The sequence below is a fragment of the Pseudopipra pipra genome, chromosome 5, assembly GCF_036250125.1.
Source record: "Pseudopipra pipra isolate bDixPip1 chromosome 5, bDixPip1.hap1, whole genome shotgun sequence".
In the NCBI taxonomy this organism is placed as follows: Eukaryota; Metazoa; Chordata; class Aves; order Passeriformes; family Pipridae; genus Pseudopipra; species Pseudopipra pipra.
Genome location: NC_087553.1, coordinates 53,602,739 through 53,616,990, shown reverse-complemented (window position 1 = coordinate 53,616,990; position 14,252 = coordinate 53,602,739). Strand labels below are relative to the sequence as shown.

General features: G+C 38.6%; 2 protein-coding genes and 1 long non-coding RNA gene across 3 annotated transcripts in view; 1 reads left to right on the top strand and 2 right to left on the bottom strand.

Moving 5' to 3' along the window:
- The window catches only part of LMOD2 (leiomodin 2), a 29,074-nt gene extending 22,544 nt beyond the window's left edge, over nucleotides 1–6,530 (bottom strand). The window contains exon 1 of the mRNA XM_064656153.1: nucleotides 3,151–6,530. Within this exon, the coding sequence (XP_064512223.1) occupies nucleotides 3,151–3,370 (220 nt within the window). The 5' untranslated portion in view covers nucleotides 3,371–6,530. The remainder of the gene's footprint in view (nucleotides 1–3,150) is intronic.
- Nucleotides 1–12,668, top strand: part of LOC135414873 (uncharacterized) — a 377,990-nt gene extending 365,322 nt beyond the window's left edge. Inside the window, exon 2 of the long non-coding RNA XR_010430873.1 lies at nucleotides 12,261–12,668. This is a non-coding gene — a long non-coding RNA (uncharacterized LOC135414873). The remainder of the gene's footprint in view (nucleotides 1–12,260) is intronic.
- NDUFA5 (NADH:ubiquinone oxidoreductase subunit A5) lies at nucleotides 8,153–11,700 on the bottom strand. The gene is made up of 5 exons (XM_064656154.1): nucleotides 11,595–11,700; nucleotides 11,173–11,217; nucleotides 9,717–9,833; nucleotides 8,928–8,993; nucleotides 8,153–8,354 (listed from the first exon to the last, which is right to left on the bottom strand). The coding sequence occupies exons 1-5, from the start codon at nucleotides 11,613–11,615 to the stop codon at nucleotides 8,253–8,255; spliced, it is 351 nt and encodes a 116-aa protein (XP_064512224.1). The 5' UTR covers nucleotides 11,616–11,700; the 3' UTR covers nucleotides 8,153–8,252.
- Nucleotides 12,669–14,252: the final 1,584 nt, after the last annotated feature.

Sequence of the window (14,252 nt, the reverse complement as noted above, 5' to 3'; positions counted from 1 at the left end):
TACTACAGAGACCTCCAATCAGTTTTAAAATTAAAAGGAGCAAATAAGTCATAAGAATAATCTACTAAGTGGTGTTAAGCACCCGATCCTCTATTTCACTGAAACTAAGATTGAAATGTATGATGCACAGCTGTCTACATCCAACTGTCAGCGCTAAGTGACAGAAAAACATAAAAAATAAAAAGCATCACAGAAACAATACATACCTGACAGACCTCACTTTCAGGAGTTTGTATACAGAAATATTTAGGAAACTAAATTGTCATTATAATGGGAAAGACCTTTTTCGTCAGCACTAGTTAACTCTTCACAGGATTCATTAAAAGCAATGGCTGAAAAATAGCTGAAGTTTCACAGACCTACAGTCATCAAAAAGAACTGAAGCAACAAAAAGCAGGGTATTGCAGAAGAACCCCTTACAAATGTCTCAGCACCTCAGAATGGTAATATGGTAACAGCATCTGATGAGAGTTAATAAAAATTCAGATAACTGAATATATTAATACTGATAATTCTATTATATATTGTATTTTCTCATATTAATTTCACAGATTGATTCTCTTTAGAAGCATGAAGATGCTTTGACATTTAACAGAAACTGGAAGTTAGTATAGCTAAATTATTCATGAATAGTAAAGCTCATTTAAGTCTACCAATAGCATAATATCTTCCAAAGGAATCATCTTTCTTTAGATTGTGGTATTACTTAGAAATGCAGTTGAAGCTTGTTTTCAGCACAAGAGGGGAGGGAAATGAGATGAGACGTTTTTAAAACTATCTGCCTACTCCTGAACAAATCATCTGATAAAACTAAAGATCTCCACTGACCATCAGATCTGCAAAAAAAGTATACTCCAGTTAAAACAATGGCTTATTCTTGTACTGTTCTTGTACCTTAAGATGGTTAAATAGGACCATGTTGGTAAAGGTCTTATAGCATCTGAAGATACAGAGAAAGCACCTTAAACAAAAAATAGGTCCCGTTTTCTCAGCAGTTCAGCAATCACCTAAAACAGAAGAAGCATGTTTAAGATCAGCCTGGTGATCACCTAAAGTATGATGAGTGCTGAACTGAACACTGGGTACATTTCACCAGGTGCTGGGCACTTAGTTTCATCTAAAAAGATGACCAGCATCTAAACCATGCAAGCCAAGGGGAGTACTGGGATGAGTACGTAACAAAGAGGAAGCGCTGCCATTCACGTTGCTTAAACCCAGAGAGAGGAGGCAATTACCAATAAGAAGTGGAGCTTCTCCTTTGTAATTTGAGGTATTGGGATAAACACTGTTTTCCAGTAACATTCACACATTTTCCACAAAGCCAGCTTTTGCTGTCAAGCTTAATGCTGTTTCTCCATTGCATGTTTTGTATTCCAACATTGTTTCATAAGAGGTAATAAAGGGAAAAAAAATAAGACAAAATTAAAGCACAAGGCTGTTAACACAGATAAATCAGAAATCCTTAAACACTAAGTCTATGAAAAGCACCTGTAATTATGTTAACCTAGCAAGTATTGCCAAACACACTGAATATTACATAGTAATTTTTGTGTTTTTTGTTGGTTTCTGAACAAAACGTTAAAAATGGTCCAACTTATTTGCTGGTGTAAATTGATGCAGCTTTTCCAAAACCAGAAAATTTGCCTGAACGTTTAAATAACATAAGCAAGATGCTCCTTGGAGGACTTGATCATACTTTTTTTAGTAAACAGTTCTAGCCTCTTGTTGTGTTTATTGCTCTATGTTTCTTTGCTACTCTCCTTACCTTGTGGGATATTTTTACCTTACTTGCCATCTAAAATGACTACAAGTATCTGTGGAATTGGCCAAGCTGCAGCCTTGTGCAGTGGAAACCACCCTCTGTGATCAGTTTCCTCCAAAGCACATGTCAGGTTCACAGGTTCTTGAAGCTCAAACACTTGACCTTAAAAATTCCAACACATAAACAAAATGTAGTAGAAAAAATAATATACTGAAAGCTCATATTTGCAAAAGGACTATTTTATTTCAGGGGTTTTACCTTGCTTCATGAACATTACAATTTTCCTATTTTCCTCACGAGGTGGTACACTAAAATGGTCTCATCGTGTGTCATTAATTATCACTTTTAATGATCCTTAATATGTAAAAAAATACCCCTGAACAAACCACAAACACTCACAAATATAGCTTTATCTTTATACTTCCAAGGCATGGCCTATCAAAAAACATGAAGAACTTTGCAGTCTCTGCACTGCTTCTGCAGTCATGCAGTTCAAAGGACATTCACAGGTACTGGGTACAAAAGCTCGGGCGATGGTCAAGCCATGCCAGCTATTATTTTCAAGGTGTGAGACTCATTGGAACACTCAGTGGATTAGTAACAGAGTACATCAAACCTTTTAACTATAGTCATCAACTTAAATTCAGTCTGCTCATATCACCAACTTTAACCATGGCTTATGTTCACTATGCTTTTTACTAGTGATATCACATCAACTGACCATCTTGCTAGCAAATTCTGACTCTAACTGGAAGGTCAGGAATGTTGCTCTCTACAAAACCTTCTAGGTTTTTGAAGTGTAAAATGTAGTCTTTATCTATGGTAAAAGACACTTAAGGAAAAAACCCTTAAGTTAATATATGTCTAGCTGTACCTACCTAGGTTTTTCCAAGTGAGCTTTGGGTTTTGACAGTTTCTCTGTTTGATTCAATCTTAGTGGCTTAACACATTTGTCCTTTAATCAGACTGAGGACACCAGATGTTGAATATTTTTTTATTTTTTAATTTTAAACTACTACTCCCACAGTTTGTGCAGTCATGTGCTGTATCTACCACACTGAACAATTCTCATTAGAGTGTTGCACAAATACTGAACAATTATACTAAGCAGCTGTTGCATGTTTTTCACAGAACAATCATCATAGTGCATTCTAGTCATTCTGCAAAGAGAGAAGGAACATTGGAAAAGTTATTTGGAGGACATTTTCTGAAAATTATTCTCAAGGGAAAGTATTAATCAGCTTTTAGATTAATTTCTACATTGCTCTCGTAAGCAGTAAGTCAATCAAAGTACCACAGCCAGTATTTTAATCCCATTCACAAATACTTTATTACTTAGTATATTATAATAAAGCTTGCAAACCAAAATTAAATTAGTAAGGGCTTACAGTCAGATTGACTCAGAAACTCTTGGATTCCGATTCCCACATAATACGGTTTCCCACCTCTTTCAATATGTACTGGAACCATGGTCTGATTTTTAACTGCAAGGAAGGAAATCTGAAGGAAAGTAGAAAAAAAAGTGCACTTCAATCCCATTTTCTCTGAAGGAAAAAATATACACCTTTGGTCTTGAGTGTCATCTCCGAACACAAAAAAAGAGTCCATGAACAAAGGGATGTTCACAGAAGCATTTTCATTTGGGACTTAGAAGAACAGAGATTTATATTATTCATAAGAGACAATGCTTTTCTGAAAGGTTCTCTTTTCCTTCCTATTGTGTCTCTAATCAAGGCTGCAGCATAACAGTCCAAAAGATTTAACATGTAAGTTAGACTGACGAACTGGCCATCCCAACGTGGACATTCATACCGCTCTCCCTCATCTCTCGTGGGCTATGTGCTCTATTGACAGGCAGGAGAATTCTGAGTCAAGGTTTTTTTATGTATTTATCCTCTCATTTTCATAGGCACTTTTCTAATTGTGATGATACTTGAAAGCTTCCATCATTTAATCCACAAATACACACTGTTCTGAAGACTCACAAACCCTTTAGACAGCAAAGATAAAAATCTCTCTTGGACTAGCAGTTTTAGAAGTATATCTCAATAAACATACCTACAACCTCAGCCTCCCATCAACTAAAAGGAAAGTATATTTTAGAATTCATTAACATTTCATTGGCAGCTAAGAGGTGCTCCTAATGAAAACGAACAGTTAATTTATTAAAAAGATAATGGTTATTATTACTAGGATAATTTATTAAGGAAAAAATTGTAACATTACATTTACCCTAGAGCCTGAAGCAAAAAGGCTCCTGAAGACTTATACAGGCCTTAGATCAGAGCCTCACATTGCAAACTCTCTGAAAATAAGTCTGTTTTAGTATATTACAGTATCCCTATAACACTGTTCGCATATGGTTTAGTCCTGTGAGATGATCAATACCCTCCAACATCCATGATTCCAAGAACAGTTAAGAGCACTGAGCATTATAGTTGTCTAGTGATAAAATCCATTTATTTTCAGAAAAAATGTATTGCCTTTCTATCACCCCTTTCTCTCCAAAAGATAAGAGGAATAAATTAGTTTAGAGGCCATCACAGAAACTTTTCTCTGGTCATATAATTTCCATACCCATGTGGCAGCTATCTCCTGCTTTGCTATACCCCTCTGACTGATTATGTCACGGGCAACACAAAGATCTTCTTGAACACAGATTTAACCAGTAAGGTCTCAGACGAGCAGTGTTTCAGAATAGTTGTGTGTACTGTTTTCAAATTATCTTATCCCACAAACATATTATAAAATGAGAAAGTCAGTAAGGCAGCAAGTGACTGTGACAGGGTAGAGTGAAAGTCAAACAGCGCAGCACAGCACAAGTGCTGGACACATTGTCAGGGGTCTATACGCGCTTCGAGAGCCTGATTTGCTATATCATTGCTGATAATACACTGTGTTGAGGTGACACGGTCTGACTGAAGTGTGGATGTTCTGCATGGATCACAGGGGAACATAACAGCATGGCTGGTACACTGAGCAGCAGCAGAGACATCCCTGCTACGCTACATGGCAATGAAAAGGCCAAGTAGCAGCAAAATTTTCTTCCATTGTCTGTTTATCAATTGCTAGACCCATACAATAGATCACTGGAAACAACTGCAAATGCTTACTCTAAAGGAGTTTTACTTTTTGTATTACCAAGAATATTTTCCTTAAACAAAATTTTGAGTAGCCTGATATTTTTCTCATTTTTTTTTACATTCATGACTGAAAAACTAGATATAACTTCTTGATGTTGCTCTCTAAATTACTGTTTTTTCATTGGAAAAAATATTAACTACTTGCTAATCATGGAAGTTGCATCCTTCCTTGGAAAGAAGTGTATCAAGTGTTCATTCCTTTAAACACGTGAAGTTTTGTGAGAGTTAATGTTATTCTAATTTCTTATCCTTAAAATAAACTAGACAACCTTAGCTTCGCTCTATAAATAGAAGGCCTTTAGGCATGCAAAGAGGTTATTCACAGCAATAAAATAATTAATAGCAATCTAAATTTGGACTCAGTGAATTAAATATTACAGTTATAAACTATTCCTCTGTTAGTCTAATTGGCGAGCATACCATATTCTCACCTTTTCAAACCATTATCTTCCCACTGTTACTCTGAGGCTTGCATTTTGAACAGCCAGGAATGGTGCCCTGCAAGCTGAGGTGTCCTGTGATACTTCTAAAATTAAATACACAGTTGCTAGATAAATTAAGGTCTGACCTTGTACAACTGTAACATAAGCTGACTCGACCCACAGGAAAGTATTACACATGACTTCTCTAAAATCTCATCAAATGTAACACGAGGTCTGGGGGGTATAAGAAGATTATCTGTGTTCCCATTGGTTAAACAACTCCCATTAAGAAAATAAATTATTTGCCAATTATTCTCAAGGGCTACGTTAACGAAATCCGGCAGCATATTTACATAAATCACAACAAATCTGAGACAATTTAGCCTTTAACTAGTTGCAGATTCCACCATAACACATCACCAAACTTTTTCCAGATACCAAATCATTTGGTAATTTGTAAGGCTTCACTGTGAGATAAACTCATTGGTAAGACAAACAAGGGATAAGGAGTCACAGCAATAGCAAGGCCTTCTTAGAGCGCCTACATACTGTATATTAACACACTCTGTTAATACTGTTTTAACAGAGTCCCCAGTCTTAAACAGATAACAAATAAACCGTGAAACGCCATGTGGGTGGTTTGGGGGTTTTTTTGGTTTGTTTTCAAAACCATGTACTTATTGAATGTACACTGATAATACTTCTTAGTTCTTGGCTTCGTTATATTTTAAAATAAATTATGCATTGAAACAGGGTTTGACAATTCCAGGAACTTCCTACAGTATCACTTCAGGAATGATTTTATGAACATATTCATCAACAATGCCTACTCTTTTATACTCTTTATATTAGGATGTGGCAAGGATACCCAATGCTTGGCCTGTTTAAACAGATAATCAGAACTATTGTTTGAACTATAGTAACTGAGCTAAAATATTGCCTGACATGGAAAAATTTGTGCTGTGGTTGACTAGTGTAATCAGAAGAGAGATCATCTGGTTGGACCATCAGAGAAAGGGGGGAAATGCAGGAATTATCTAATAAAAAAAATGCAGAAACTTTCAAAAACCATCATTTTGATAATAGTCTCTGTGCCTTGGAAAGAAACCCCAGGTCTTTCTGATGTAATCCCAAAGAACACACAGAAGTGGGGAAGCAAAAACCCTGAATTTTGACATAAACTGTATCAATCACTTTGCTTTAGTTACAGATTGGCAGTAGTGCATGTTTTATTAAAGGTTTCAGGGAGAACTCAAAGGTATTCTGAAACTCAGTGTGAGCAGTTTGCTTACCAGTTATGGAAAAGAGGAGCTCAACAGCAGGACAAAGGAATTATAAAGAAAAATTTGTCCAGAATATGACAGAACGACAGCATCACAGACTGTGCTGAATTGGAAGGGACTCACAAGGATCATCGAGTCCAACTCCAGGTCCTGCACGGGATCATCCCCAAGAGTCACACCAGGTGCCTGAGAGTGTCGTCCAAACACTTCTTGAACTCTGTCATGGTTGGTGCTGTGACCACTTCCCTGGGGAGCCTGTTCCAGTGCCCAGAACCTTCCTGTGTTCCAGAACCTCTTTCTAATGTCAAACCTAAACCTCCCCTGACACAACTTCAGGCCATTGCTTCGGGTCCTGTCACTGGTCACCACAAAGAGAGCAGTGTCTGCCCCTCCTTCCCTCACAAGGAAGTTGTAACTGCAATGAGGTCTCCCCTCAGTCTCCTCTTCTCCAGACTGAACAGACCAAGTGACCTTAGCTGCTCCTCATATGGCTTCCCCTCAAGGCCTTTCCTTCACCATCTTTGTTACCCTCCTTTGGACACTCTCTAATACCTTAATATCTTTCTTACATTGCTGTGCCCAAAACTGCACACAATATTCAAGATGAGGCCTCACCAGTGCAGAGCAGAGCAGGACAATCCCCTCCCTCGACCAGCTGGCGATGCTTTGCCTGATGTTCCCCAGGACATGATTGGCCCTCCTGGCTGCCAGGGCACTGCTGACTCATATTCAACTTGCCATTTACCAGGATCCCTGGGTCCCTTTCCTGACACTGCTTTCCAGCATCTCATTCCCCAGTCTGTATGTACATCCAAGGTTGCCCCATCCCAGGTGCAGAATCCAGCACTTTTCCTTGTTGAATTTCATACGGTTGGTGGTTGCCCAGTCCTCTAATTTGTCGAGGTCTCTCTGCAGGGCCTCCCTGCCTTCGAGGGAGTCAACAGATCCTTCCAATTTAGCATCATCGGCAAACTTACTTAGTATCCCTTCAAATCCTCTATCCAAGTCATTCATGAAGATGTTGAAGAGCACAGGGCCTAAGACAGAGCCCTGCAGAACCCCACTAGTGACACGTCGCCAGCCTCATGTTTCCCCATTTACTCTAACACTTAACACTCAAGATCTGAATCAATAAAATACAAATATACATGTCTGCACAAAGCCGTTGTAAGATTCCAATACTAAAGCTTATGCCACAGGTGTTATGCCAAGTATGGTAACCTACCTGCTAGCCAAGAAACCTGTTGCTGCGCGGAGTCATCTTCTTTCTCCCCCTCACCTCTCCAATCTTGGTTCTTTCCAGCACTTCCCAGAAGTCAGAAATAGTGTTTAGCTATGTAGGCAGCAAAATCAGCCAGTTCAGGACAGGAATTATAAAAATAACTCAAGAGCGAGGCAGAAATACTCTGTTAATATAAACTAAAAAAAGTAAATAAACCAAAGGTTGCAGAACTGCCAAAAGAATTTTCTTAAAACTGTATTTGCAAGAAATTGGAAGCAGTGTTTAGACTGCTAAATAAAAGTGGACTTTAGGACAAAATATATTTTAATGAAGTGATTATCTTTAATTTAAAGACAACTGTCAGTAACAATAGATCAATAATTAAGCTTTGTTTTTACAGAAGTTACACCATTTTGAAAATTATATTGGCCATCTCCACTGGTCAGAAGGAGGTTCTTCAACTAGAGGCTCCCACGGTTTCCACTGCATCATTTTTCTTGCCAGGGAAAGCTCATTTTCAGCCTGTTAATAAACACCATAAACAAATTCTTAAATTCTATACAATTGACAAAGTATTAAATTAGCTCCATTTCAGTTCATTGTCTCAGTGATGTCACTATCTATCATGATCATAGACTACCACAAATTTCACCTATAAATATCAAAAGAAACTGTATGTTTTGGGAGTTTGTTTTTTAAAAAAAATTGAATCCCCCCCAATACCCAAACAGACAGTCTGTTCACCTAGACATTCCCAATGACGACTTCATGATATTTTCCAGTCTATTTAAATTATGCCCCAATATTATCAATCCTCTTCTGCCCTTTCCACTGATTTAGACTCTGCAAGAAGCAATGTAGGTATACATGTATGCCTGTAAGCATATACAAGAAACAACTGTTAACTGTGTTAGGCTTTAGCACAGTCATCCCAATCACCACATGACAATTCGTTTTCAATTTCTTTTTCTGTTTGATTGTTTTGCAGCAAAGGAAGATATGCAAAACTGCCAATTTCCTAAACAGAAATTCAGCCAAAGGAACACTGAAAACCACTTCTCCCTTTGTACTTCATCTTAAGATTCCCTGTTTTACCTGTACAATGACTTCTTCTATGCGACCACTATTCAGTTTGTCCTGTAGTTTCTGCACATCACTCTCCTGTGTATTCAAATACATAGAAACATACACATAAACAAATGTTTTACTCAGAAGCAGAAAGCCTATATGAAGCATGAAAACAGTAGTTTAAGCAGTCTTCCACTCTTCCTCAGAGCTACCATCAAATTAACTGGCTTCTATCATTTTACATTATCAAAGAAATGTCACACTCATTTGTTATTGAAAAACAAACATCAAACTCTAGATGGTAAATACAAAGAATCAATACTATTTAGTGACACCCAAAGAAGTATTAGCAGGTAAGGGCTTTAGTATACACCTCAAAAAAAAGTCTTGTTCTTAGAGTTTTATAGAATTATATGCAAACTTTCAACTACCACCTTAAATACACCAGTATTGCATAGTTTAATGTATCAAAAAGTGTTTTAAAATATTGAAGGCAACGATTGTACTAAGATACTACACTGGTAAGAGCACATGAATTTTTCAGTGCAAAAGTGTAAAAATTACCACTTTTCTACAAATCTTAAAAAAACCTACGTTTTCTTCTAATTTTCACAGAACACTAGTAGAAAATTAACAATTGCTTTTAATATGTCATAAAAATATCACAAAAATAAAACCTTGATACTTCAGTTATTTCTGAACTAATACCTGAAAGTTACGTGTGCTTCTGAAAAACAGCCAGGCCTTTTGACAATCATTCTTCTCATCCTACAAATTTCTTCATGTGCAACATTAATGAAACAGCACCGTACTTACCTTTTTCACCAAATCAAATCGCTCATTTATGATCTGCTCAGTATATTTCCTATATGCTGCATCTTCGGGAATGTTTTGCAGGACACCAAGTATTTTTGAGTACAGAATTCGCAGGCGCTGAAATGATCACAAAACATGGTTAAAATACACAACTACAATTATTTAACTTCTTGTCTTACTTAACCTATTAACTTAATATCTATACACAAAATACAGAACATTATGGTATTCAATCCAGAAGTGTAGGGTTAACTAATAACTAAGTCTGAGCCACTGAACTCTATCTTGGGTAAAACTGGGATTTATCAGGACTGAAAAGTTACCACGGTCACATTCCTCAAAGGAAAAAAAGGAAAAAAAGGAAAAAACAAAGAAAGTTGCAATCTGAAGTACACTTGATGCAAAATGGAAACAATAAAAGCTGTGTTTCTAATACTAAATACTCTGAAAGTTCTGAGTTACAAATAGATTTAAATTAAACCAGAAACTTTTATTGTTGGATTTAAATGCAGGGATAAAGGACACACTGGGGTGAAGAAACTGCAGCTTTTGGACTGGATAACTATATCTAATTGATGAGGAATGGATTTCCTACAGAACAGTAAGAAATAGAAGCAAAATACGAAAAAATACAAAGAAAAAAACCAGGAAACAAAAAGGAGACTGGCACCAAATCTATACTTCAACTAAAGCATTGTCCAGTTCTTTACTCTTGGCTTTCAAGTTGCTGAAAACACTAAAATGTAGTAAGTTCACCTAAAAGGTGTCTGACAAGGCTGTAGACTAAAGTAGAATCAATTCTGTAGAACAGAAGTGATTTTTTCAATGGTTCTTTTTAACAGTGTTCTTACATATTGGTGCCAAAGGCATTTCTGAAATAAAATTTTTGTATAATAAGAAATTTCAAAGTGGAGAACTGAAAGAACTACTGAAGTTCTCTCAAAGCTCATGCCTCCTGAATAAGCATGATGAGGCAAAGATATTTCCATCATTGAGCCTGAGAAAATAAAAAGCAAGCATCAAATTGCTACAAAAACCACCTAATGCAGTTCCCAAGAACCACTGAAGTATTCCAGTCTCAACAGCGCTTGCCATCACAGGGCCTTGATGTGGCTTTGCACCCTCTATCACGTAAGACTTATGAAGAACTGAATTTAAAGAGCTGTTCTGGCATTGCAGATGAAAGAAATCAAATACTGATTGATAAAAGTAGTTACATAAAGGAGGTTTCTGAAATCAGCACATGCCACTAAAAGTAGATGTGTAAAATAACTTATAATAATATGCATTAAATTTTTAAGAATTAATCTTCTTCCATTATCGCTGTGGAAAATTTTTACTGTTTCATTAAGTTGGCGTCAGTTTAAGGTACAAAGCATACCTACAAAACACACTACAAAAACCTTAGATCTCACTGACAGCTTCCATTAGCGACAGAACAAGATGCGTGACATACCTCATGAGGGTTTTCAACTACAGCCAATCCTACAAGTCCAGTGGTCTGCACAGAGAGCATAAACATACTTAGCATACCTAAGCATCCATTTCCACGCTGATCATTTTGTTTTGACTCCACATACACCTGACTGGGGCCATTCCGAGGCACCAGCCGGGCGTCCTGCGACCCCAGGGTCGGGGAGGGCGAGTGCCGAGCGGGACTAGCTCGCCTCACCAAGCGGCTGCCGGGGCAGCGCCACCGCCGCCCCACACCGCGGGCCCGCCGGCATCCGGGCCCTGCGCTGCTCTCGGCCCTTCCCTCGCGGGGTGCCCCGCTCGCTCTCACCCCGCCGCTCGGGCACCCCCTGCCCTCCCGCCAGAAAGGAAGACCCCGCGCTGGAGCCGGGGCAGGACGCGGCCGAGGCCCCCGTACGGCCTCACCTTCCGCAGCGCCCCCGCCATGGCCCTCAGAGGACGCGGCGGAGGGCGCGGGGCTGCGCACGCGCCGGAGCGGCCCCGGTGGGCGGGGCCGGAACAGTGCGCGTGCGCGGGTGTGCGCGCTGGAGGGAGCCCGTCCCTGGAGCGGCGTCTGTAAAGGCGGATCCGTTACCCGGTGGTTCTCAGCTGGGGTGATCACTTAATAAAGCAAAAAAACATTGATACAAAATAGAGAACTTATTTTAAGGGGGTTGATATAGAGACAATGGGAGAAAAAGAGCAGTGAAAAGACAGGTTAAATAATTGGTAGAGATGAACATGATGTTCATTTGAAGATCCAATTGTCCTATTAAGTCTTATTCTTATGCCTAGTTGCTAATTTAAAGGGTGAGTTTTGCATAGGGAGTAATTCTTTATAATAACTGTGTTGTAACTTTCTAAAAAAGCTATTAAGCTGTTAGTGTCCAAAGGAAGGCATTGAAGATGATGAAGGGCCTTGAGGGGAAGCCTTGTGAGGAGCAGCTAAGGGCACTTGGTCTGTTCAGTCTGGAGGAGATCGAGGGGAGACCTCATTGCAGTCACACTTTCCTTATGAGGGGAGGAGGAGGGACAGGTGCTGATTTCTTCTCTGTGGTGACCAGTAACGGGACCCGAAGCAATGGCCTGAAGTTGTGTCAGGGGAGGTTTAGGTTGGATATTAGAAAGAGGTTCTGGAACACTGGAAGGTTCTGGGCACTGGAACAGGCTCCCCAGGGAAGCGGTCACAGCACCAACCATGACAGAGTTCAAGAAGTGTTTGGACAACACTCTCAGGCACCTGGTGTGACTCTTGGGGATGGTCCCGTGCAGGACCTGGAGTTGGACTCGATGATCCTTGTGAGTCCCTTCCAATTCAGCACAGTCTGTGATGCTGTCGTTCTGTCATATTCTGGACAAATTTTTCTTTATAATTCCTTTGTCCTGCTGTTGAGCTCCTCTTTTCCATAACTGGTAAGCAAACTTCTCACAATGAGTTTCAGAATACCATTGAGTTCTCCCTGAAACCCTGTCCTTTAATAAAACATGCACTACCTCCAATCTGTAACTGAAGCAGCGTGATTGATACAGTTTATATCAAAATTCAGGGTTTTTGCTTCCCCACTTCTGTGTGTTCTTTGGGATTGCCTAGAGTTGGACTTTAGTGATCCTTGTGGGTCCCTTTCAACACAGGATATTTTATGATTCTTTGGAAAGCTTTTGTTTAGAGATTTAAGCTTATAAGCTCCAATTGAAATATGCAAACTAGAGCTAAGGGTACTGTGCAGGTTTGCCTTTAGCCATGTCTTTTTTAAGGACCATTAGTAAAGTTCCTGCAAGTTTAAAAATAAGAATATAGCGATATGATAAAAATCTGCAGTTTATTAAATATATATGCAATACTTACACAATGCATTTAATCATAGCAGTTTTATCGTAGTCATTAGGCCTATAATTTTACCTGACATCATTATTATAAATGGTTAATTACATATTTATATAGGATTTTATGCAATTGGTATTGGGGAAGTAGGTCAGTAGAAGAGAAAAATAGTGTTCCTAGGGTACTGACTGCAGCAACTATTTTCACCGCATTCTTTATTATTGGTTTTTTCCCCCAACTATTATTACTATAATTACAGAAATTTTTAGATTTATAAAATTGAAAAAGTGGAAAATACTTTTTTTTGCTTCATTGATTTTGAAGGCTTTTTCAGTCTTGACAGAGGTAGAAGTTGGTCTCTTCCAGATAAAACCACTAGATGGCATTCCAGAAGAGGACTTTGCTAAGGTTAACAAACACAATTTTCACATGAGAAATATTAAAAGATTACAGACTTGAATGAGGGCGAACGGTGTCACATGAGTAATGAAAATTACATGGGTTTAGGTAATAAGTATTGAGCTGACCTGAGAGGAATCAAAATAAAAAAAAACCCGGAAGCCTGGTATGAATGATATTGTCATGAAATGATGGAGGTGGGGAGGAAGGAAAGTTGCCCAAATATGGTGACAACTTCTGGAATTTTGTTTACTCTTTCACAACTCAGACATTCGCTGAAGTTTTTTCTTGCTCAGTTATTTTCTCTACTTCTAAAGACATACTTGTCACGTGACTTAAAACAGCTCTCCTGTAAGCTCATGAATTCTGCTTCAGGAAGTTTTCTTCATGGCCCACTGCTGCTGAAATTTGATATCTGGTCTTTTAAAACAGTTTTACTGCTAAAGGTGCTCTCTCATCTTCTCCTTTTCACAAGTGCACGTATACGTCCTCAATACGGACCCTGATTTATTCCAAGATGAATATGCTAGCAAGGCATAATTTGAAGACTGACTAATGATTTTGCTTGATTTTTCTCCTTTAACTGTTGGAAATACACGATGATGCAAAAGATTTTATCATTATCTGTTGTAATGTGGTAAGGTAAATGACTGCAAGCTCTAGAGTTAACAAACTTTAGATCTTTAAAACACTTTGAGATCATCTAATTGAAGTCGTCATGTGAGTGAAAAATCACCTTATATCCAAGGATCGGACCTAATAGAGACAGAGCCTGTTAAACCAGAAAAACAACTTTCCCACTGCTAGGTAGCAGCAGTACTGAGGTTTCTGTGATTCCTAACCTGCCATCTGTGCTGCTTAAC

Bases quoted from the DNA above. Each gene is read 5' to 3' on its own strand.
- NDUFA5 (XM_064656154.1), bottom strand. From the start codon at position 11,615: ATGGCGGGGGCGCTGCGGAAG. The intron at 11,218-11,594 runs GTGAGGCCGTAC...CTCTCTGTGCAG, and splicing joins TGGCGGGGGCGCTGCGGAAG to ACCACTGGACTTGTAGGATT. The intron at 9,834-11,172 runs GTATGTCACGCA...TGATCATTTCAG, and splicing joins TAGTTGAAAACCCTCATGAG to CGCCTGCGAATTCTGTACTC.